Here is a 24,599-nt window from a genome sequence, read left to right as displayed (position 1 = left end):
CCATCAGGTTTTGCCACCAAATGAGTTTGTCTCAAATTTACAAAAGATAAACAAACCAGGTTTTCAGAGCTTTTGGGATTTTGGAATTCCAAATAAGTGTTTGTGGGCCTACTCAGTAGAAAAATAAATGAGAACATTCAGATAGCCCACTGGCAAGGGAATTTATTTATTTATTTTTATAAACAACAAACAACCCGTTCTTACAATGGAATACACTATGACACATGTATCCACATGAACATATCTGTTTTGTATGTCCTCCCCTCGCATGAGGTCACAGCAGCTCCTCAGCCAAATCCACTCAACAACCGAATGATTGGGGGCTGGAGCCCAAGCAGAGCAGAAGGTTCTGGAGAAAGGTGGTCAGGAAGGCCATGTTGCTTGACCCTCTGGCCCACTGTCCCTGCACAGAGCCTTTCCTGGAGCTGGCCATGTGCACAGTGGGTCCTTCCCTCCCCAAAAGCACCTTGCTTCTCCAACAGGTTCTCTGGGTATTGCCCCCCTTACAGGCTGTTTCCGGAAAGCAAGCAGCCATCGGTCCCTGCTCTGGCCAGCACCACCACGTCTGGGACCTTTGTGCCTCCTGGTTTGGGGTCAGCTGCTCCCCTCTCCTGAAAATCACTTCTAAGGAAGGTCACACAATGGCCTGGCTACTTTCTTGAAAGGGAGAGGGGAAAATACTAACTAATATTTCCCTAAACCACCCTCTCACACATGTATCATTTGTGTAATTTACAAAAATTATCTTAAGCCCAGAGGCAGCCAGAATAGGACATGTGACATAAAATCCCATTTCTGCTCAACAGACATTTATTTTTTTATTTTATTTTATTTTTTTTAATTTTCTGAAGCTGGAAACGGGGAGAGACAGTCAGATAGACTCCCGCATGCGCCCGACCGGGATCCACCCGGCACGCCCACCAGGGGCGACGCTCTGCCCACCAGGGGGCGATGCTCTGCCCCTCAGGGGCATCGCTCTGCCGCAACCAGAGCCACTCTAGCGCCTGGGGCAGAGGCCAAGGAGCCATCCCCAGCACCCGGGCCATCTTTGCTCCAATGGAGCCTCTGCTGCGGGAGGGGAAGAGAGAGACAGAGAAGAAGAAGGGGTGGGGTGGAGAAGCAAATGGGCGCTTCTCCTATGTGCCCTGGCCGGGAATCGAACCTGGGACTTCCGCACGCCAGGCCGACGCTCTACCACTGAGCCAACCGGCCAGGGCCTCAACAGACATTTATTTATTTATTTATTTATTTATTTATTTATTTTCATTTTTCTGAAGCTGGAAACAGGGAGAGACAGCCAGACAGACTCCCGCATGCGCCCGACCGGGATCCACCCGGCACGCCCACCAGGGGGCGATGCTCTGCCCATCCTGGGCGTCGCCATGTTGCGACCCTCCTGGGTGTCGCCATGTTGCGACCAGAGCCACTCTAGCGCCTGGGGCAGAGGCCACAGAGCCATCCCCAGCGCCCGGGCCATCTTTGCTCCAACGGAGCCTCGGCTGCAGGAGGGGAAGAGAGAGACAGAGAGGGAAAGCGCGGCGGAGGGGTGGAGAAGCAAATGGGCGCTTCTCCTGTGTGCCCTGGCCGGAATCGAACCCAGGTCCTCCGCACGCTAGGCCGACGCTCTACCGCTGAGCCAACCGGCCAGGGCCTCAACAGACATTTATTAAGTGCCGTTGTGCACAGCATTGAGCAGGGTGTTCCTCGGTTTATGCTTCTACATGGAGGTTCAGGTTGGGCTGGTTGAGGCCGTGGCCAACACTCCAGGTATGGGGCAGAGGGCAGGGCCAGCCCAGTCCCCAAGAACTCACAGCCTTACAGAGACACATGAGGAGCCTTGATTGGTGGCAACAACCTTAATAATCATTGAAACTGGAGGCCAGCCTGACCAGGTGGTGGCGCAGTGGATAGAGCGTTGGACTGGGATGCGGAGGACCCAGGTTCGAGACCCTGTCAGCTTGAGCACAGGCTCATCTGGTTTGAGCAAAAAAAGTTCACCAGCTTGGTCCCAAGGTCTCTGAATAGAGCAAGGGGTCACTCAGTCTGCTGAAGGGCCGCGGTCAAGGCACATATGAGAAAGCAATCAATGAACAACTAAGGCAGCGGTTCTCAAACTGTGGGTCGTGACCCCAGCGGGGGTCGGACGACCAAAACACAGGGGTCGCCTAAAGCCATCGGAAAATACATAATGCATATCAGGTATTTATATTCTGAATCATAACTGTAGCAAAATTACAGTTATGAAGTAGCCACCAAAATTATTTTTTGGTTTGGGGTCACCGCAACGTGAGGAACTATATTCCGGGGTCACGGCATGAGAAAGGTTGAGAACCACTGAACTAAGGTGTCACAAGACGCAACAAAAAACTAATGATTGATGCTTCTCATCTCTCCGTTCCTGTCTGTCCCTGTCTATCCCTCTCTCTCTGACTCTCTCTCTGTCTCTGTAAGAAAAAAAAAGAAACTGGAGGCCAAACTGAATGGCATTTTCTAGTGGAGTCAATCCATGTGACCAGAGTGTTTTCCAGAACATTCTGTTCTCCCGCACCAGCAAGAAGCCCCTCCCTGGCCTTCTGCAGGGGTGGGGGTCCTGCTCTGTGTTCTCAAGAATACTGAAGAGTGTTCAAGACATTATGACACCACAGTAGGGCTTTGTTTTGTTTTTTCCCAGTGAATGGGGGAAGGTAGATGGAAGCAGGCCGGCGTGGGACAGTTCTGAGTCCAGAACCAGTATGGTGTGTCTGTTTCTGGACCCCGAGACCCAGGTGCCGGGTAGGAGGAGGCCAACTTGTGCTGAGTGAGTCTTGAAAGACTAAGAAACCAGAGACCTGCTGCTGGGGTGGACACCCCTGTGGCACTCACAGGCCAAAGGGAGTCCCAAGCTGGGCCCTCGCCCAGGGACATCCTCTCCCAGGCCCCCTGAGGCAAAGGCTGGTCAAAGTTCCCACAGGAGCCCTCGTGGCCCCTGGAGCCTGGACAGGGCTCTGCTCACTGGGGCAGAGAGTCGCTGAGGCTGTCCACACTCTTGGCAGGATTTTCGAAGCCGTGGTTGACATAGATGTTGTTGGCTGAGCTCATTGTGGAGGAGTGCTTTGAGCAGGAGGCTGTCCTGGCTGTGGCCTCCTCCTCTGCCCACTTCCGCTCCAGCACCAGAGCTGGGTTGACATCAGGCCCTGCAGAGGGACAGACACAGAGGAGCACAGTCATTGGCCCTCACCCGGCAAACGGGGGTGGTCCCTGTGCTGCACCTGTGGGTCCTCCAGGGACGTGGGAAGTGCCTGTGGGAGAAACCTGGGCACTCACCCAGGTAGCTGAGGATGACGGGCAGGAAGACCAGGCCGTGCAGCAGGCCCAGCAGGGTGATGAGGAGGTTGAGACGGAAGAAGAAGATCTGGATGAGCTGGGCCTTTGCCAAGCCCAGGACAAGGATGCCAGGCAGGTTGGTCATGGCCACTCCAGCAAATACCTAGGAGTCACAGGCAGGTGTCAGGCTGGGCACAGGACAGCCAGCTGAAGCCTTCTTGAGGCCGTCTGCACACTCACCGCACTGCCCATGAAGACGGTGGCCTCCTTGGCCCGCTCTAGCCGGGTGGGCTTGGTGCTGATTGCAAAGGAGCGGGTGATGTGGGACACGAACTCCACAGAGATGCCCACCGCCTGGAGGCAGAAAAGGACATCAGCCTCAAAAAGGCCAGGGATGGGGGGTCTCTACCCAGGCCAGCGGGCAGAACTTAGACCCTGGAGAGAACGGGGCATGCTCTGTGAGGCCCCATGCCTGGCAATTACCGTGACCAGGTTGATGAGAGACACGGCGTTGTAGCTGATGCCCCACAGGGCCATGAAGCCCACAGTGTCCACCAGGATCATGACAATGGAGAAGAGATTGAGGAGGCCCGAGCGGAGGTCCATGCCCAGCAGGAGGCAGCAGACAGCAAAGGTGGGCACCAGGCAGAGGCTCAGCATGAAGAGGCCCTCGGGCACCACCGTCAGGTACTGCTCGTAGAACACGTTGGTGATCCTGCAGGTGCAGGCGCGGTCAGACGCAGCACGTGGCCCACACCCATTTCTGGAGGTGGGCGCAGCGCATCGAGGGCACGGGGCGGCCCTCTCCCAGCCCCTCCCCGTGGCCTGCCGCCAGGGCCTCACGTGTAGGGGAAGACCTCAAACGCTGGGTCAGTGCCCGCCACCTTCCGCAGGTCGGCGGTGATGTTGGCCGCCAGCGCCCGAGTGGCTCTCAGAGCGTTTGTGAAATCTTGCGAGTTCTTCAGGGGTGTGTGGTAGGCCATGAAACGTGAGGCTGGCACCAGCCAGGAGCAGAAAGCAAAGGTCAAAGCCAGCTCCGGGTGCCCTCAGGACCCCGAGGACCTGGCTTCAGGGCTCTGCTGCCAACGTTTTGGGATTCATACTAAACTTTGGGCAAGGGACCTGCAGTTGGGTTTGGCACCAGCCCTGCAGACTCCGCAGCTGGGTGAGACCAAACCCGGCCCCGCCTCTGATGGCCAGAGCCACAGGGTCATCCATGGACCCAAATCCTGTTCTGTGGGCTTGAGGGGGGGCAGAAGCAGGGCAGGTGGGGGTGACGTCTGAGGACGAGGAACTGAGTAACCAACGCCCTCCAGGGGGGTGGCTGGAAGCCCCCATGAGCGACGAAGGAGAGAAGATGGGAGATTGAGGCTGTCCCCTGGCGGGGGGTGGCTCGTGGGCCCTGGAACCACTGACTCACACCCTCCCCAAAACGTGAGGCCACGCTTACCTAGAACCTGGCCGTCGGGGCTCAGATTCACAGAGGTGCTGTACGCTGCCAGGCCGCTGGAGTGGGTGGAGGAAAGGTTTGGCCAGGGACCAGTGCACCTCAGGCCCTCTCCACCAGCCTCCCACCCCCTGTGCTCCCCACGCCCACCCTCCTCACAGTGCCCCACCAGGCCTACCCTTTGGGACATTTGATATTGGGCAGGTCATCAAGGAACCAGGGAAGGTACTTGTGGAACTGCTCCACAGATGGCCGCACCGGGCCCAGGGTGAAGTCCACGCACTTCCTCCAGCAGGCCAGCGAGTCTGCAGAGAGAGCCGGGGCTGCAGGCAGCGGCACCGACGGTCTGGCCACCTTGCTCTGTCCCTCCCGCCACTGCATGTCCCTCACACCTGGGCACGTGCCCCGCACAAGCTGCGGCAGCCTGTGTGGCCGAGAGCATTTGGCATTTCCCTCTGTGAGGGGTTCTCTCCATTGTAGAAATCGCCAAACCCGCAGGCAGGTGAGGAAAGGAAGTCTGGGGTAGTGGAACAGCCCACGGGGCCTCCCCACTCCACCTACAAAGGCAGCAGCTTATTCCTGGGCCATGAGAGCCCGTGTGCCCAGGAGAGACATGTGTGTGGGAGTGCCCAGGGGTCCAGCCAAGCGCCCCCCATTGGGCTTGTTCATCCACACGTGTGCTCTGAGCCTGGGCTCTGCCCCAGATGACCCTGTAGGACGGTGTGAGGGACTCAGGGCGCCTCGCCAGGTTTCTCCTTTCTCTCGCCTCAGTTTCCCCAAGCTGCGGGGGCCGGGAGCCCCCAGAGGCCTTGCACTCACTGATGGTCGAGGGGCAGAACTCCCCCTTATTGGCACCAGAGCCATAAATGCGGCAGCAGGAGGAGGCCGGAGTCAGCCAGTCAATGAAGTCATCCACCCAAGAGGAGGCAGGGATGGCCAAGTAAGACCTAAGGGCCAGGGCAGAGGGTCAGGAGGCAGGACCAGACAGGCAGCTGGGGGACCCTTCCCGGCCAGCCTCCACCCTGGGCCTCCCCAGGGTGGGGACAGAAAGGCAGGAAGGGGAACCAGAGGGAGTGGGGGGCACAGAGGGGGTGGGGGCGGGGACACTCACTGCTCAGGGAACGCAGCAGCATACTGGATCTTCTGGGTTAAGGAATAGTCTTCGCAGCCAGCGCTGGAGCAGATGTTGTTCATACCCACCTTGCTGGAGAAGTTGTAGCCCCCGGTGGTGACGAAGTAGACTGGGGCACCCACCTTAAAGTAGCGGTTCAGGAAGAGGAAATAGTCGAGCAGGTACGAGTCCTGGAGTGAAGAACAGTCAGTGAGGCCAGACTGCATGCACCCTGAGGAGCTCACCCCAGCTCAGAGCCACAGAGGTGCATCACTGAGGCATCCTGTGGGTCACCCCAGCTCAGAGCCACAGAGGTGCGCGCACAGACACACGTGTTCACAGAGGCTGTTCCGTGACAGTGCTGCACGGTTGGAGGTGTCCCCACAGAGGCACACACGTCCGGGTATGATCACAGGTGGATGCACAGAATATACCCATGGAGGTACAAGCAGAGTCCAGATTCCAGCCCCCATGAACACACTCTGATGCACACACAAACGTGCACATATATGTAACTGATCCCTTCTTATTATCCCCTATTTGGCATAGCCACAGTCTAACAGGCTGGTCTGTGACCACAACCCACACGTGCTTGCACATGTAAACGTCCCATGCACACCCTTGAGATCATGCGCCAGGCATCTTCACGGCCCCTTTTCCTATGACATAAAACCTCGGAAGGACATCAAGGGCGATGGGGGAGTGGGAGCACCAGGACCCCACCTCCCCACCCGGACAGCACTGCATGGGTGGGCGAAATCTGTGTCATGGAACCATTTTGGAACTCTGGGTTCTAACGAGGGCTTGAAGCTCCAGGAAAAACCTTGGCCATTAGATGGTGGTTAATTTTAACCAATCTCAGCAGTTAGCATGGTTGCAGCCACCCATCCCTATCTGCTCAGCCCGGAAGAAGGCGGCCGTGCACACATTCCAGCAGCGAGTTGCACGCACAGCCTGCAGGATCCAGGGTGGGCGATAAGGACCCAGCTCCTGAATATCAGAAGTCTGTGTTCTGATCAGATTGCTGCCTCTGATCTCCGAGGTGCGCTGTCACCATCACCTCCACCACCTCGAGGGTAAGTGCCCAGTTTACTGGGGGGTTTTCCCCCTTTTTCTCATTTTGGGAGCCAGACATTTAAAGAAATAGAAAATTCATAAGTGACTACAAATACATGGGAACTTAGACAGTTACCACAAAAGTTCAGGGAAAGGCAAGGCTCAGAAAAGACTTGGTATGACTTTAATTTTACCCCCAAGGCTCATTTGCAGGACAAAGGCACCAGCAACAGTCAAATAATAAAAAGCTAAAATAGGCCCTGGCTGGTTGGCTCAGTGGTAGAGCATCGGCCTGGCGTGCAGAAGTCCTGGGTTTGATTCCTGGCCAGGGCACACAGGAGAAGCGCCCATCTGCTTCTCCACCCCTCCCCCTCTCCTTCCTCTCTGTCTCTCTCTTCCCCTCCTGCAGCCAAGGCTCCATTGGAGCAAAGATGGCCCAGGCGCTGAGGATGGCTCCATGGCCTCTGCCTCAGGCGCTAGAGTGGCTCTGGTCGCAACAGAGCAACGCCCCGGATGGGCAGAACATCGCCCCCTGGTGGGCGTGCCGGGTGGATCCCGGTCGGGCGCATGTGGGAGTCTGTCTGACTGCCTCCCTGTTTCCAGCTTCAGAAAAATACAAAAAAGTAAATAAATAAAAAATAAAAAGCTTAAATAACAAAAAGCAAACCTAGGGAAAGTGGGAGAGTCTGACCGCTGAAGTTACTATATGATAAGATTCAAATATCCATTTTTCAACAACCAAACAGCCACAAGACATACAAAGAATCAAAGAAGTATGGCTCATACCTAGAAACAAAAAGTAACTAATGGAAACTGTCCCTGAGAAAGTTGAATGGTGAACGCATTAGGCAAAGACTTTAAAAGAACTGTCTTAGTTTCCCTGGCCAGTGGTGCAGTGAATAGAGCATCACCCAGGAGTGAGGAGGTCTCTAGCTCCATCCTGATGGCACCAGCTCAACTCCAAGGTCACCAGTTCAAGCCCCAGTCAGGGCACATAGGAGAAGCAGTTATTGGCACAACCAAGTGGAACAATGAGTTGATGCTTCCCTCTCTCTCTCTCTCTCTCTCTCTCTCTCTCTCTCTTTTTCTCCCTTCCTATCTCTCTCAAAAATAAAAACAAAAAAAAATAATAAAACTTGTCTTAGAGCAGCTCAAAGAGCTAAATTAAGATATGGTCAAAGTCAAGAAAACGATGTTGAATGAAATAGAAAGATCAACAAAGAGGAAACATAAAACAGAAACAAAAAGAAATTCTGGAGCTGAAAAAGTTACAGCTAATAGAAAATTTTACTATAGGAATTCAAAAGCATATTTGAGTAGTCAGAAGAAAACTTAGCTGTGCCCTGCCAACTAGCTCAGATGGTTAGAGGGTAGTCCTGAAGCACAGAGGTTGCTGGTTTGATGCCTGGTCAGGGCACACACAGAAACAAATTGATATTCCTGTCTCTCTCTCTCTCATTTTCTCTCTCTCCCTTCCTCTCTCTCTCTCTCTCACTCATTCTCTCTTTCTCTCCCTTCCTCTCTCTCTCTCTCTCTCTCCCTTCCTCTCTCTCTCTCTCTCTCTCTAAAATCAATAAATAAAACATTTTTAGAACCAACTAAAAAAAAAAGAAAGAAAAATTAGCAAACATGAAGAAAGGGCAATTGAAATGATGAAGTGAGGAACAGAAAGAAGAAGGTTAGGAGCAGTGAACAGACCCTAAGGGACCTGTGGGACACCATCAAGCAAACCAACACACACATCACGGGAATCCCAGAGAGATCATGTATGGAAATAATGGCCGAAATTTCCCAAATTTGGTGAAAGATATGAATAGAAACATCCAAGAAGCTGAACAAACCCCTAGAGACCGACATCAAGGCACGTTGCAAGCCAGCCGTTGAAAACAAAGAGAGAATTTTGAAAGCAACAAGACAGAGGAGACTCGCCACATACAAATATCCCTAATAAGGTTATAAACATATTCCTCATCAGAAACCTTGGAGGCCAGAAAGCAGTGGGTTTGCATTTTCAAAGTGTTGAAGAGAAAAAACAATCTGTCAGTCAAGAATCCTATCTCTGGGCCCTGGCTGGTTGGCTCAGCGGTAGAGCGTCGGCCTGGTGTGCGGGGGACCCGGGTTCGATTCCCGGCCAGGGCACATATGAGAAGCGCCCATCTGCTTCTCCACCCCGCCTCCCTCCTTCCTCTCTGTCTCTCTCTTCCCCTCCCGCAGCCAAGGCTCCATTGGAGCAAAGATGGCCCGGGCGCTGGGGATGGCTCCTTGGCCTCTGCCCCAGGCGCTAAGTGGCTCTGGTCGCGGCCGAGCGACGCCCCGGAGGGGCAGAGCATCGCCCCCTGGTGGGCAGAGCGTCGCCCCTGGTGGGCGTGCCGGGTGGATCCCGGTCGGGCACATGCGGGAGTCTGTCTGACTGTCTCTCCCCGTTTCCAGCTTCAGAAAAAATAATAATAAAAAAAAAGGAAAAAAAAAAAAAGGACAGATTCTCTATCTCAAAAAAAAAAAAAAAGAATCCTATCTCTGGCAAAACTGTTCTTTAGAAATGAGGGACAAATTAAGACATGCCTAGACAAACAAAAGCTGAAGGAGTTTATTATTACAGATCTGCTTCTGCAAGATGGTTACTACAGGGAGTCTTTCAGGTTGAAGGGTAAGAACATTAGAGTATAACTCAAAACCATAAAAAGAAAAAATCCCAGGCAAAGGTATATGTAAGTGACCCTTGAACACGTAAGGGTTAGGGTTGCCAACCCCACATGCAGCTGAAAATCCCATTATAAATTTTGACTCCCCCAAAAGTTAACTACTTATAACCGACTGCTGACCAGAAGCCTTACTGGTAACATAACAGTGACTTAAAACATCTTGTCTGTTATATGCATGACACACTGTATTCTTGCAATGAAGTTAGAGAAAAGAAAGTGTTACTAAGGAAATCGTAAGGGAGAGAAAATACATTTACAGGTCTGTGCCAGACTTATTGGCACGGTAAGTTTATGTTATGTGTTTACAAAACGAATCATCTATCAGAACCTACATCAATATTGTCATATATGATACAAAACACTGTAGATGTTATACTATTATTAACCCAAGGCATCAAAAATGAAAAGATGATGTGAAAAAGAAATTTATATTTATTGACGAGTGTAACGATTCAGCCGTTGATCGCGAAGAAGAAGCAATGTGATTGCTTTATGGCAGCTAAGTGTGATTGATATGATTGCTTCACGGTAGCTTGTACACTGATCAATGAATTTTTATGGCTTACTGTCTTACAGTCATACACATAACACAATATTGGAAACGTTGTTATATTTTTTTTAAAAAACCACCTAGCTGTGATAGAGACTGATAGTTTCTCCAAGTATGAGAGAGAGAGAGAGGGGTATTCTGTAAGGTAATATAATTCCCTGAAAGCCCAGTTATAAAACAGTAAGAAAACTAATACATTATTAATTTATACTAACGTCACTCACCTTGTGCCTGTGTGTGGATGGGCCACCCACTTTCCAGCACATCTTGCACAGTGTTCAACACAATGCAAACTGAGGCAATGACGATGAGGACAAGACAAAAAATATCTCGTGTAGGGTTGCCATGGTTTTTAGATTTTCGCAGGGAGACCCTCACGCACACACACAACCGATTCACCATACAGCATCGTGGTTGTTAACTGTTCGTTAAGTGGAAGGCGGTCATCGTAAATGTCTTCATGCTGAGTAGGCGGAAAAGGGGGTGAAGGACAGGCCCCTCGGGGTAACTTTATGGAAATACGTTGTCATTTCTGTCTGACTTTTTCACTTATTCGTGTCTAGAATTGTCCCCGTGTTGTTCCCCTTCTTCAGTTTGCTTTAGTCGGCGTGCCTGAGTCACAGAAAGGTCCGGGTCATGAAAGAGATTGGAGCAGTCCTGAGGGACGAGAACGCTTCTGCAGGACTGTCTTCCTGCTTTCTGTCTCTGCTGCGTCCGCGCCTTCTTCCTCGTCTTCCTGTCCTGGTTCAGAAGCACCCGCCTCTGCCGAGTCTCCTTCTGTTAAGTCCCCCGGAGTGGTGTCGGTTATCTCTCCAAGGTCTCCAAGATCCAGGTCGTGAAGCCTTTCACGCCCCCACGCTACCTTTTTTGCCATGTTTGTCATCTCTGTCATCGGTCCTGGGAAGATGTGTACAACATCTGACCGGAGTTTTCTCCAGCGGGAATTCATTGTTTCAGGGGCGATGGCTTTCATGGCTTTTTCTGTAACGACGATGCCTCTTGCAGTGGTGTAACCCTTCCAGACTTGAATGACAGTCTCTGTCAGGGTTCTCGTCCATAAAGCTGACAGCCCGTCCACAGAGGCCGTCTGTGATGAACCCACAGGGTCCTTAAGGCCCCTGATCTGGAGGCTGATTTAGAGATGTCATGTTTGGGGGCCGGGAGACCACTCCGGTGCCTGTTGACCAGGGACATTGTCCAATATCAAAGTAACTTTAGAGGCGGTCCCTTATGGGCCAGGTGCTTCCTGACTTCAGGGACAAATGATCAATGCAGCTGATCCAGAAACAGGTTCTTGTTGTCCAGACCCCCTTGTGGAACAACCTGACAAAGGCCAACAGTGGCATTTATCTTCCTTTCGAGGCTTGAGACAAGCAACTCTACAGGTGAGGGTGGTGCTGCTCATAAACCCAGCTGCGTTTGCACACCGCAGTAGTCAGCTCATCCCTTCCTTCCTCCTTAAATCCTGGTGCTCGCTTCTGCGCCGTACTAATAAATAAATGTCTTTTATGGCATCCCCTCCCTCTCAGAGTGAGCACTTTCATCGGAGTTGCAAACCTGTTCAGACAGACATCCTTTCTCCTCAGCAGTTGTCTTTTTTTTTTTTTTTTTGTATTTTTCTAAAGCTGGAAACAGGGAGAGACAGTCAGACAGACACCCGCACGCACTCGACAGGGATCCACCCGGCACGCCCACCAGGGGCGGGACGCTCTGCCCACCAGGAAGTGATGCTCTGCCCCTCCGGGGCGTCGCTCTGCCTTGACCAGAGCCACTCTAGCGCCTGGGGCAGAGGCCAAGGAGCCATCCCCAGCGCCCGGGCCATCTTTGCTCCAATGGAGCCTTGGCTGCGGGAGGGGAAGAGAGAGACAGAGAGGAAGGAGGGAGAGGTGGAGAAGCAAATGGGCACTTCTCCTATGTGCCCTGGCTGGGAATCGAACCCGGGTCCCCCGCACGCCAGGCCGATGCTCTACCGCTGAGCCAACCGGCCAGGGCCCTCAGCGGTTGTCTTAACGGTGCCTGGGAACCCATCCGCTGTCTCTTGGTCAGCAGAAGCTACTTCTCTTGTTACCTTGACATTTTTTTTTAAGCCAAACCTCTTTCGAAAGTGATCAAACCATCCCTTTGCTGGCATCGACTTCTCCGGAGTGAGATCCTCCACCTTCCTTTTGCCGTGTCGCACGACGGCGCCTCTTTTTCTCGAATCCTATCGAGAGTCTGTCGGTGAGCCGTTCTCACATCAGCCCTGCACACACACAGAAGCTGCATTTCCGGTACGAGATAAAAATGCGTCTCACAAAAAGTGCCACGTTTTCTTGCCTGCTGACGTAGCTGCAGCGAGGGCTTCGCAAATTTCTTTTCCATTTTCTTTTTTCTTTTTTTTTTTACAATGGTCCTTACACTGGACTCATTCGTGTCGGACCGAGATGGTGGTCAAGCTGCAGACCTCAGTCCAACGTACGTTTCAAGCAATTCAGCTTTTTCTTCTGAGGCCAGGACTTTTTTCCGCTTCTTGGGAGCACTTCCAGCATCACTGGTGGCCCTTCCTGTGGGCCCCTCGTTGTTCTTCACAGAGAAAGGTGTTGCACTAAACACAGTGAAAGAGACACGAGAACTGGGAGAGGTCACTTTTCCCTGCAATGCACAAGTTGCTGGAGAGACGAACCCATGTAGAGATGACCAGCGTTGTACGCATCGTCAGTGGTCGCTTCCAACGCTTGAGCTCATGGCAACAGCTACAGGAGGGGACCACAAGAGGACGCAGCAGCACGCACCGTCCGCACTAGGGTGGATTCTATGTGTTAGGATTTATATTTCTCACCATGGCAAGTGGCACCATATACAGTCTGTAAGTGTTCGTGTGAGTAAGATTTGGTAAATTTTAAAATTTTTTTGTATTTTTTTTTTTGTATTTTTCTGAAGTTGGAAACGGGGAGGCAGTCAGACAGACTCCCCCATGCGCCCGACCGGGATCCACCCGGCATGCCCACCAGGGGGCAATGCTCTGCCCATCTGGGGCGTCACTCTGTTGCAACCAGAGCCATTCCAGTGCCTGAGACAGAGACCACAGAGCCATCCTCAGCGCCCCGGCCAACTTTGCTCCAATGTAGCCCTGGCTGCGGGAGGGGAAGAGAGAGACAGAGAGGAAGGAGAGGGGGGCGTGGAGAAGCAGACGGGCGCTTCTCCTGTGTGCCCTGGCCGGGAATCGAACCCGGGACTTCTGCACGCCAGGCTGACGCTCTACCACTGAGCCAACTGGCCAGGGCCAAGATTTGGTAAATTTTAGCTTTTAAGAACGGACTTGGGTATATTTTTATGGTAGTAGATGATAAAATAGACTAGTATCTGCATCTATTTTATGTATGCATTACATACCTAAGTTTTTTGTTTTTTTTTTTCTTTTTAGGCTACATAGTTCGTCTATAAGTTTTTTCAAATCGTCACAAATCTCCAAAATAAATTTCCGATATATTCATTGAAAAAAACTGCATGTAAGGAAGGAGACCTCTGCCATCCAAATCCACATTATTCAAGAGCCAACTGCACACAGGCAATTATAAATTCTAGTATTATTGTAACTTTGATTTGTAACCCTACTCTTTGATCTGTGCAAGACTTAAGAAACTAATACATAAAATTATTAGTCTATGTTTTGGGGCGCACACTATACAAAGATGTGATTTTGAGATATCGATCATTAAAAGAGGTGGAGACAGCTGTAATGGAGCAGAGTTTCCATATGTTATTGGAGTTCGGCTGCTGTAAATTCAAATCGGAGCGTTAGAACTTCAGGATGTTAAATGAAACGCCCAAGGTAACCACGAAGAAAACAGCCATAAGCGCACACACCAAAGCAAACGAGAAGGGAATTTTAATTTTTTTTTTTTTTTTTAATTTTGAGAGTATGTGTACTAAAGCTGGGGACAGTGAAACAAGGAAGGATTTAGGACAAAAGAAGCCACAGGAGAGGGCCTGGGTGGGGCTGTTGTCAGCTCACCGGAAAGTCAGAGAAAAGGGGTCTTGGAGACAGGTTCAGGGGGCTCAGCCAGGACAAGCTGCGACTGCTCACTGCTCCCCTGGTGGGAAGTCTCACAGGGGCCCTAAGAGTTCAGGAGATGCTTGCCTGAGAGGTAACGACGGTGGGGGCATGCTCCCAGGAGGAGAGGGCCAAGAAAGCCATTTTGAAGTTTTTCCTAATAAAAATCAACTAAACACAAAAGACTACTAATACAGGAATGAGAGACAAAACAAAAACAAGCAAACAAACAAAACAGTGCTATAAGGCATGTGGAAAACAAACAGTAATTCCTTACCAGTAATTACGTGTAAATAGATGCACCTCTCCAATCAAAAGTCAGAGATTGTCAGAAGGGATCAAAAAACATGATCCAGCTGTCTGCTGTCTGCAAAAGACTCCCCTGAGATCCAAAGACACCCACAGGTTGAAAGAGAAAGGGACGGAAAAGGTATTCTATGCAAATGTCACCAAAAGCGTGTAGGGGTGTGGCTCTACTCACATCAGACAAGATAGACTTCAAATCAGCACGCTTACAAGAGACAAAGGAGAACGTAATATATGAATAAATGCAGGTTCGATGCAGGAAAAACAAGTGTGTATAAACATTAATGCACCTACTGACAGACCATCAAAATCTATGAAGCAAAAATAGAGTTAAAGGTAGAATTGGAAAGTTTGACAATAATAGGAGGAGAGTTCAACACCCCACTCTCAGTCATGAGTGGAACAACCAGACATGGACGAGGAAGGCTAAGTAAAGGACTTGAACAACACAACAAGCCGCTAGCTCTCACAGACAAACACAGAACACTCCACCCAGCAGCAACAGAATGCACCTCCGTCTCGTCTCAGATACAGAGGGGACATTCTCTGTGATAAAAGCCATGTGTTAGACCACAAATCAAGTTTCAACATTTACAAACATAGATATGTGGTCAGCATGTTGTCTGACCACAACTGGATGGCTTCCCTGGTGAGTTCTACCAAACATTTAAAGAACAATTAACACCGGCCCTGGCCGGTTGGCTCAGTGGTAGAGCGTCGGCCTGGCGTGCGGAAGTCCCGGGTTCGATTCCCGGCCAGGACACACAGGAGAAGCGCCCATCTGCTTCTCCACCCCTCCCCCTCTCCTTCCTCTCTGTCTCTCTCTTCCCCTCCTCGCAGCGAGGCTCCATTGGAGCAAAGATGGCCCAGGCGCTGGGGATGGCTCCTCGGCCTCTGCCTCAGGCGCTGGAGTGGCTCTGGTCGCAACAGAGTGACGCCCGGGAGGGGCAGAGCATCGCCCCCTGGTGGGCAGAGCTTCGCCCCCTGGTGGGCGTGCCGGGTGGATCCCCGGTCGGGTGCATGCGGGAGTCTGTCTGACTGTCTCTCCCTGTTTCCAGCTTCAGAAAAATACAAATAAATAAATAAATAAATAAATAAATAAATAAAGAACAATTAACACCAATGCTACTCAGACTCTTCTAAAAAGTTGAAGACAACACTTTTCACTCACTAAAGGCCAGCATTGCCCTGAAACCAAAGCCAGGCGAAGACACTAACCACAAGGAAAGGAAAACCACCGACAAATGCGCCAATATTTTACATTATGAACATTAACGCAAAAACCCTCAACAAATCACTAACACACGGAATTCAACAGCACAGATGCTCCTTAACGAACATATTTTCCCGTAATACTACTTTTCTGAGGAGTTTTTTTTCTCATTAAATGGGGGATTTTGTGAAATGCGTGTTCTATGTCCACTGAGAAGGCCATCTGATTTTATTTCCACTCTGTTCATGTGGCGTATTGCATCGATGGATTTCCCATCCCTTCCCTCTGGGAATATACCCCACTGGGACAGGGTGTATCACCCTTTTAATATGCAGATGGTCCCGGGCTTACGCGCCTTTGATTTAAAAAGGAAGGGAATCTCTATACCTCTACAACAGGGGGTCCCCAAACTTTTTACACAGGGGGCCAGTTCACTGTCCCTCAGACCGTTGGAAGGCCCAACTATAAAAAAAACTATGAACAAATCCTTATGCACACTGCACATATCTTATTTTAAAGTAAAAAAATAAAACGGGAACAAATACAATATTTAAAATAAAGAACAAGTAAATTTACATCAACAAACTGACCAGTATTTCAATGGGAACTATGCTCTTCTCACTGACCACGAATGAAAGAGGTGCCCCTTCCAGAAGTGCGGTGGGGGCCGGATAAATGGCCTCAGGGGGTTGCATGTGGCCCACGGGCCGTAGTTTGGGGACCCCTGGTCTACAACATGGATGGACCTTGAGGACAATACGCTGAGTGAAAGAAACCAGACACAAAAGGACACACACTCTGTGACTCCACTCCTATGCAGTCCCTGGGGGAGTCGAAATCAGAGACAGAATTCAGCATGGCGGTACCCTGGCAGAGGGAGGGGGCGGTGGGGAGTCAGTGGTTAATGAGGACAGGGTGTGTGTTTTGCGGGACATGGGTCTCTCCCCAGGTCCACTCCACCCCACCAGCCCCGGGGTCCAGGCTGCTCCACTCCTGCATGCTGCAGACCCATCCACCGCCTGGGGCACTGAGGCCGCAGCACACAGCTCACCTTGGGCAGGGCCAGCTCCTGGTCCAGCCCCACACTGATGTGGCACATGAAATAGAGACCCACTCCAAACAGAGCCAGAAACAGCAGCACCTGGAGAGGGAGTCACCCGTGAGGGTCTGCCCACATGGGGTTCCCCGGTCTCCCCACCTGGGCCCCGGTGGCTGCTCTCGGGAATGTTGGATTTGAGTCCCACTGCCACCCCCACCCTGTGCTTCGGGACCGGGGCCTGGGTGAGCTCTCGTTGCTGAGTGCAAGGTAACAGTCAGGCTGAGCAGCCCCTGCCCTTTCCCCCGGCGTGTGAGGACCCCAGCTGCCCCTCCCGCCCCACTCACCACGACCACACGAGTGACCCGGTGCAGCAGGAGTGGGGCATAGACTTTGCGGAAGAATCGGAGCAGGAAGCCCTCTCTTTGGCCAGGCGGGGGTAACTCCTGGGCACGGAAGCAGCAGCAGAAGTCCAGCCGGGAGGCCTGGGGGAAGCAGCCCGTCCAGGTGGCCCCAAGGCAGACCCGGGGACCACCTCCCTCCTTCCGGGGCCCCAGGGGACATGCCAGTGTGGCACCTTTCTACTCTGATAATATCCCTTTGAATTCTGTGCTGTCGCAGAGACAGTGGCTCCCTGCCAACCTCTGATTTATAGTTTATTTCAAGACCTCATGTACTTGAGGAAGTCTAATCATGTTCCTCGAAGTGACCAAAACAAAATTATTTTTCTGTGGTACACTGGGGATGACATGGCCCAAATACTCTCTCACAGTGCCATAGCCCAAGCCCGACTCCGGGCCTTCTCTGCAAAGTGAAGCCACCCATCCCTGCCAAAATGGGGCCAGCCGGGTCCCCTACCTCCTGCCTCCTGCTGTCGAGGGACACCAGGGCCACGAACGCAGACATCTGCAGCAGGAAGTCCAGGATCACCGCGAGGCCAGAGGTCAGTGCAAAGTTCCTCACGGCGGGCATGGGGGTCAGGGCCCCTGGGAGAGAGGACGAAAGTGACTCTCAGGGCATGGAACCTGCTCACACAGGGGCAGGGGGAAAGGGGCTGCCCGCACCCCAGTCTCCACAGCTGTCCAGCGCCGGGTGGGGGCTGGGATGGGGTGGGCCTGCCCAGGCTCACCCAGGAAAAAGCAGATGGCCTCAGAGACGCTGCACAGCAGCATGCTGGGTCCCACGCTGCCCAGTGCCCGGCCGATGTGGGCCTCCCGCCGCTCGCCAGGTCTCCGCGGCAGCCTCTGGGAGGGGGGACAGCAAAGCCCAGATGCAGGGCCAGCCAGCGGAGATGGCACATGCCTTCACTCCCCACACATGACCGTTGCCCAGAGGCCTGGCCAAGCCCTAGGGATGGGCCGCCATCCTCAGTCAGAGAAGACCCTGCTGACACACAAGTCCCTGCGGCCCGTTCTCCGAGTCTGGCCCAGAGGGACGCTGGGAGTGTTTCAGAGAGTCCAGGGCATCCCTGTCCCAACAACCGCTGGGTCCCTCAATGTTCACTAACAGCAGGGGCTAAATCAACTCTGACTTGCCCTTCCCGGAACACTACGTGGCCGCAGAAAGACAAGAGTGGCCCTGAGCTGCAGCGTGACACCCTCGCCAGGGGACACGTGGGCGGGCGCAGGTGACACACGGGGCACAAATGCGCTTATGTGAGGGACAGACGCTTAGCGCAGCACGCGTTCCCAGGGACAGTGGAGACCAGCGTCAGGACAGGGAGGTCCAGAAACCCCCCAGCGCCTCCGGGATGAGGGCGCCAGGCCGCAGGACACCCGCCCACCTACCTGGTACTCGAGGACGAAGATGAAGATGTTGTCGGCCCCCACGGCCAGCACCAGGAACGGCACCACTTGGAGGACCACCAGGGAGGAGGGGACGCCCAGGTAGGAGAAGAAGCCCATGGAGGCCATGACGGAGCCCAGCACCACAGCCACCCCGCCCAGGCCCAGCGTGACCTTGGCGTCCACCTGCAATGGGACGGCTTGATGCAGGGCTAGAGATGGGCCCCCAGCACCACGGCCACCCCGCCCAGGCCCAGCGTGGCCTTGGCGTCCACCTGCAACGGGATGGCTTGATGCAAGGCTAGAGATGGGCCCCAGGCCACGTTGGAGGAGCCGCCCTGCAAGGAGCTCTACGTCCTGGGTTTGCATTTCACAGTGGGGTCTATCAGGGAGCAGAACAGAGCACTTCCAAGAGGGGCCAGCCCCGGGTAGCCCCTGTGCACTGAGGTGCTCTGGTGGGGAAGGTCCTCAATGCCTCTCACCATGCCCCCTTCCTCACCAGCAAGCGGTACCAGCTGGTGTAGCTGCCCAGAGCCAGCGCGATGTACAGGAAGATGACCAGGTAGCTGATGGCGAAGATGGGTAGGTCCTGGGCCGTGGTCCGGCTGATCTCATCCTCTAGGGAGCGCTGTGGACACCCCCACCAGCATGCTGACCCTTGACCTGTGGGTCCCACAAGGCAGCGTCCCCACCCCTCATCCTCCTGGGTGGGCGACCCCAGTCCAGCATCACTCAGGAGCGGTCGGGATGAGGCCACAGGAACCCTCGCCACGCCACCTGGTCCATCCCCGAGCCATGGACCCTGCAGCCTTACCTCCGCCATGAACGTGACCTGGAACGTGCCCGCCATTCGCTGCTGGAAGGCCCGCATCTCGTCCAAGAAGGCCCCCTCCCAGAGCTTGGCCTGGGCCAGCCGGGGGTCCCCGGGAGGGTAGTTGTTGAGGGAGAAGGTCATGATCAGGGCCTCTGCCTCAGAGTAGTTGTTCCCTGGGAAGGGAGGTGCTCAGCGACCCAGCAGCCTCCCCCCGGCCACCCCTCCCGCACCCTCTTATTTGAGTCACTGTCTAACCCTGTTCCCACTTCCTCGTCTCAGCCAAAGGCACAGCCAGGGGGTCTCAGCAGCACTGCCAGGACAAGAAGGAGGGAGTTGAGGACGGGTGGGTCTGCAGCCCCCGCAGCCCCCCAATGCAGCCACCCAGGGGCAGCGAGAAACACGTCACTGCCCTCCCCCTCTGCCCCGTGCTCACGTTGGCCCCGTGGCCTCCTCGGGGCCCTGGCTTACCTTTGTAGCCCCCCACAGCCAGGAAAGGGAAGACGGGGGCCCCGTAGTCAGCCATGCAGCTCAGGGCCAGAGCCGTTCCATCCTTGAAGGTGAGTGGGGCACTGGAGGGAGAGGAACGACCTTCCCAGGCCCTGCTCCTGCCGCCTGCCCGCCCCCAGGTCAGCACCACCTCCTGACCACATGGTCGGAATCACTTCTCCCAACAGAATCTCACACGGCCCACCGCAGTGTGGCCCGGAGCTCCTGGACCAGGGCTGCCCGATCCCCAGCCGCTCGACCGGACTGGTCGCCTCACCCCAGACAGGACAAACGGGGCGAGTGGGTGAGCCCCACACTTGGCCCCTGGGGCAGGGCCTGGAGAGTCCCCAGTCCAAGAACCAAGAGAGGCCCACGGGCTTCATGCTGCCCTTGGCTCCCTCCTTCGGCCGCCTGGGACCCTCCAGGCCCCGGGCGTATCTCTTTCTTGTGGGCAGCAATTTGCCGACCCGGTGACCTCGAGCCAGTCTGTACGCCTTCAACCGAGTCCTTTCGGCAAGCGCATCCCAGGTACTGGATGACGGGCACTGGGGAAATGAGCCCATTGCTCACCGGCAGTCCAGGGGCTACCACCGTTGTGTGACCTGGGGTGGTTCACTGCACCCCTCTAAGCCTCAGTCTCCCTGTCTCTGCATGGGGATAATCGGACCACCCAAGAGCGGTTGTGAGCATCCAGAATCAAAATGAAGCCAGCGTGAGGGCTGGGACCCGGGTCCGAGCTCCCCCTGACCTGCAGCTCTGAGGGTGCCCGGGGTTCAGGCACAGACCCTGGGCAGCAGCCCAGACCAGGCTCACCCCCTAACCAGGGGCTTTCCGTGTGGTCTGCAGGGTCCACAAGGTCAGAACTCTTTTCACAATGATACGACGATGCTCTTCGCTTTTTACCCTTTTGCTCTTGAGCGTGGAAAGCACACACAGGCCGCCGATGTGGCTCCCACACCACGCGGCCGCTAACGGTTAAGAGAAGACCACACGTGGGAGAGGCACAATTATCCAGACAGGCCACAGCCCTTTTCCTACTCCACGCGGAAACCAGGGATGCTCCCTGTGGTCAGGAGCTCTGCAGAAAGGCTGTGAGGCCCACGTGTACACTGCCGACCCCAGCGAGCAGGACCCCACCGAGCGGCGGTGCAGCTCCTGAGACCCAGACCCAGAGCCACGTGGCCCCTCGGCAGCTGTGCCTGGGCCGGGCCCCCGGAGGCCGCACCGCGCCAGCACCTGCCCGGTGCCGGCGTGCAGGACTCACTTGGCGCAGTAGAGGAAGTGGTCCCTCCAGTTCACCTCGGAGGTCTGCCCCGTGAGTGTCTGGTTGGCGGTGAGCTGCAGGCGCGTGCCGTTGCTCTGGAAGTACTGCGGGAGGCTGTTGATGCAGCAGTCGGAGAGGCTGGTGTTGTGCGGGTTGAGGGGGGCGTAGCAGAGGTCCCGCAGGGAGATGTTGCGCTGCTCCTCGGGAGACCACACCTGCAGGTGCCGCAGCTTCTCCTGCAGCTCCAGCAGCTCCAGCAGCAGGCCGGTGTCCAGCACCCCACTGAAGGTCTTGGGCCCCAGCAGCAGGGAGTTATACCTGTAGCTGGGCCGATTCGGTGCCGTCAAGATCACCTGGTTGGTTCGGAAGAAGGGGCCGAAGTGCTGGTCGTGGAACGCCTTCTCTCTCCGGGCCTGGCTGTTGGGCGCTGACCACAGCTCCACAGGGTCTGTGGTCAGTTTCGTAAAGGCCAGGCCCCCAGCCAAGACCACCACCAAGGTGAGGGACACGAGCAGGACTGTCAGCGGCCACGAGGCCACCCACGTGCCCCAGCCCTGGAAGCAGTGGCTGAGGACGTTGTGCGTGGAGAGGCTGAGCCTGCTGGAGAGGCTGGGTCCAGCCTTGGGGTCCTGCGTCCGGCCCTTGCTCCTGCAGACGCCCAGGCGGGGTCCCGTGAGGAAGGCTGTGAGCACAGCGAGGACAGAACACAGGATGATGATAAGGGCCAGCCCGCCCGCCATGCGGCCCAGGCGGAAGGTGGCGTCCAGGGCCTCAGGCCGGGTGATGGCTGGGCAGGAAGTGGCACAGTCTTGGCAGGAGCAGGCCGCCGTGCCGTCAGCCTGGGACTGGTTGCAGGGCGTGATCTCGGCGTCCAGGGGCTGCATCGCGCTCCCTGCAGCCTGGCTGGGATCCCACAGGTGGAAGGTGATGTCCAGCGGCGCCAGGCCGTTCCCTGTGTCCCCCTGGTAGTTGAGCCAGCGCTGGGCATTGCAGAGGGCGGAGCCGTAAACACCGCACATGGCGCCCACGGCCAGCGTGGCGGCGGCGGGGATGCGCACCCGGCTGCAGGAGTCGTAGGTCCGCTCCGCGAAGCTGCGCTGGTAGAAGGCCTCGTAGGCCACCACCGCCGGGGGTTGGCCCGCCCCCTTCGCGGCCACGCGCGTCACGTTGATGAAGGCACTCTGGTCGGGGCTGCAGGTGTTGTGGCAGTGCAGGCTCACGAAGTTGTCCGAGCAGGCCGGGCAGCGGGTCAGCAGGGCCTTGGTGATGGCCATGCTGGCCTCCAGGGACAGCAGCTGCTTCCGGGAGCAGCAGGCGTAGGTGCTGTTGGGGCCGGTGTAGAGGCGGGGGCAGACCCGCCGCAGGAGGGCCAGGTGGTCGCCCGTGATGTGGCGGGCAGGCGTGTTGGACAGGCAGGACACATTGGACAGGGAGGCCAGACTTCCAGACAGCTCAGGGTTCTTCCCACACTCATCGTAGAAGGCGCAGTAGCCAAGCTGGTGGTTGGGTGTGTACTGCTCGGCCCAGGCCTGTGGAGCAGGGCAGCCTCACCATGGGCACCATCAGACGGGTGGCCAGGGAGGGCATGGGGTTAGGATGGACACAGGGCAGGGCGGGTGGTGGGCATGGCAGCCACACAGTGCCAGGGACAGGGAGCCCAGGGGAGAGGTGCTGGTGCACACTGTGGCCAGGCCTTCATCTTGAGCGACCAGGTCACTGAGGAGAGGAAGGTGACCAGACAGGCCTGCGTTTAGCATGGTCACGCTGGAGGGGAAGGGAATGGGTGAGGAGGCCCTCGCAGGCCGCCGTGAGGTCCCACTACGAAACAGTGACCCTGCAGAGGTCACAGACTGATTCCTGGAGTCCCAGGCGGACTCCAGGCCCTGTGCACATGAGGCACCATCACCATCTCCAGTGGCTGCCAGGGACCCTCTTGGAGCCTCTATGCTCAGTGTCCCATGGGTGTGCACGCACGCACACACACACACACACACACACACACACCAGGGCCAAGAGCCTTCACCCGCTCTGCTAGACCTGAGCGAGAAACACAAGAGGCTGGAGCCCAGACCTTCCCCCAACCCCAGACGCTGACTCCACATTGGGAGAATCTCAGAAGCGACCCTACCAGCCGCCTCAGACCAGGGCATCCACAGTGGACCTGGGCTGGGAGGCACTTGGTCACACCTAGTCCAGCTGCCCCCTCCCCAGCCCTGTGTCCTCTAACGACAGGATCTGGAGACTTGGACAGTCCGGGACCCTCTCCCCACACCCCTCCTCTAGGGGGTGGGATCCCTCATCTGTCTGAAAATTGCCCCCCCCCAGATGCAGGCCTTCCTTCACTGTCATCAAGAAACCCCTTGCAGCCCAGGCTGGGTGGCTCAGTGGATAGAGCATCGTCCTGGTGTTCCAGAGGTCATGGGTTCAACTCCAGGTTAGAGCACATACAAGAAGCAATCAATGGGCCCTGGCCAGTTGGCTCAGTAGTAGAGCATCAGCCTGGTGTGTGGAAGTCCTGGGTTTGATTCCTAGTCAGGGCACACAGGAGAAGTACCCATCTGCTTCTCCATCCCTCCCCCTTCTCTCTCTTTTTCTCTCTTCTTCTCCCACAGCCATGGTTCGAATGGTTTGAGCAAGTTGGCCCCAGCCTCTGAGGATGGCTCCATGGCCTCACCTCAGGCGCTAAAATAGCTCAGTTGCTAAGCAACAGAGCAGCAGCCCCAGAGGGGCAGAGCATCGACCCCTAGGGGGCTTGCTGCATGGATCCTGGTCCAAGCACGTGCAGAAGTCTCTGCTTCCCCACTTCTCAATTAAGAAAAATTTTTAAAAAGAAAAGAAAAAGAGAAGCAATCAGTGAGTACACAACTAAATGGAACAACTAAGTGAAACAAGGGTTGATATTTCCCTCCCTCTCTCCCTCCCTTCCCCTCTCTCTTTCTCTCAAATCAATGGAAAAAATATTTTTTAAAAATAAGAAGCCCCCTGCCCGGTACCCTCGATGGGAGGCCTCGGGGAGTGGACGCAGGTTCCAGACTCACCGACTGCAGGAGCAGGGTCCAGAACAGCCAGCCCCCCAGGCCGGCCTCTGCCATCCTGGTGCCAGGAGAGTATTAGAGGGAAGTGGGGGCAGGCCACCCAGACGGGAGGCACAGCCAAGGGCTGGGTCCGGGTCCAGGGAACACAGGAAGCCGGCCTCCCACCCAGGGACAGTCTGGCCTGACCGGGCTGGGGACCAATAGTGGTGCCGCTGGTTAATCATCCACTGCCTGCCCCTCCCAGCCTGGGCCACCATCTTAGATGAGCCTCCCAGCAGAGGTGCGGGGTGTCCCCTTCACTCGCTTCCCAAAGCCACCTAAGCTGACCTAAGCTGAGGGCCGAGCCGCCCGGAGACTTCCACGGCCCCACACTCAGCCTCTGCTGCAGAAAGCACCAGTAGGGAAGATGTGGGTGGCCTCAGCGTGTCCCTGAGACCCTCTCCTCAGCCGCTCTCATCC

At 55.1% G+C, this 24,599-nt stretch overlaps 1 protein-coding gene across 1 annotated transcript; it reads right to left on the bottom strand.

Annotated features, from left to right (window-relative positions):
• Positions 1–1,385: 1,385 nt before the first annotated feature.
• NPC1L1 (NPC1 like intracellular cholesterol transporter 1) lies at positions 1,386–24,580 on the bottom strand. The gene is made up of 19 exons (XM_066239507.1): positions 24,144–24,580; positions 21,106–22,634; positions 19,824–19,924; positions 19,356–19,528; positions 19,041–19,169; positions 18,545–18,727; positions 17,887–18,001; positions 17,616–17,743; positions 17,105–17,242; positions 16,773–16,862; positions 5,862–6,052; positions 5,570–5,697; positions 4,929–5,055; positions 4,754–4,809; positions 4,147–4,297; positions 3,787–4,018; positions 3,544–3,657; positions 3,304–3,466; positions 1,386–3,173 (listed from the first exon to the last, which is right to left on the bottom strand). The coding sequence occupies exons 1-19, from the start codon at positions 24,195–24,197 to the stop codon at positions 2,989–2,991; spliced, it is 3,987 nt and encodes a 1,328-aa protein (XP_066095604.1). The 5' UTR covers positions 24,198–24,580; the 3' UTR covers positions 1,386–2,988.
• Positions 24,581–24,599: the final 19 nt, after the last annotated feature.

The sequence above is a fragment of the Saccopteryx bilineata genome, chromosome 7 (assembly GCF_036850765.1).
Source record: "Saccopteryx bilineata isolate mSacBil1 chromosome 7, mSacBil1_pri_phased_curated, whole genome shotgun sequence".
NCBI classification, from domain to species: domain Eukaryota; kingdom Metazoa; phylum Chordata; class Mammalia; order Chiroptera; family Emballonuridae; genus Saccopteryx; species Saccopteryx bilineata.
The sequence above is the reverse complement of the archived record's forward strand: the minus strand, read 5'-3'. Positions and strand labels throughout refer to the sequence as shown.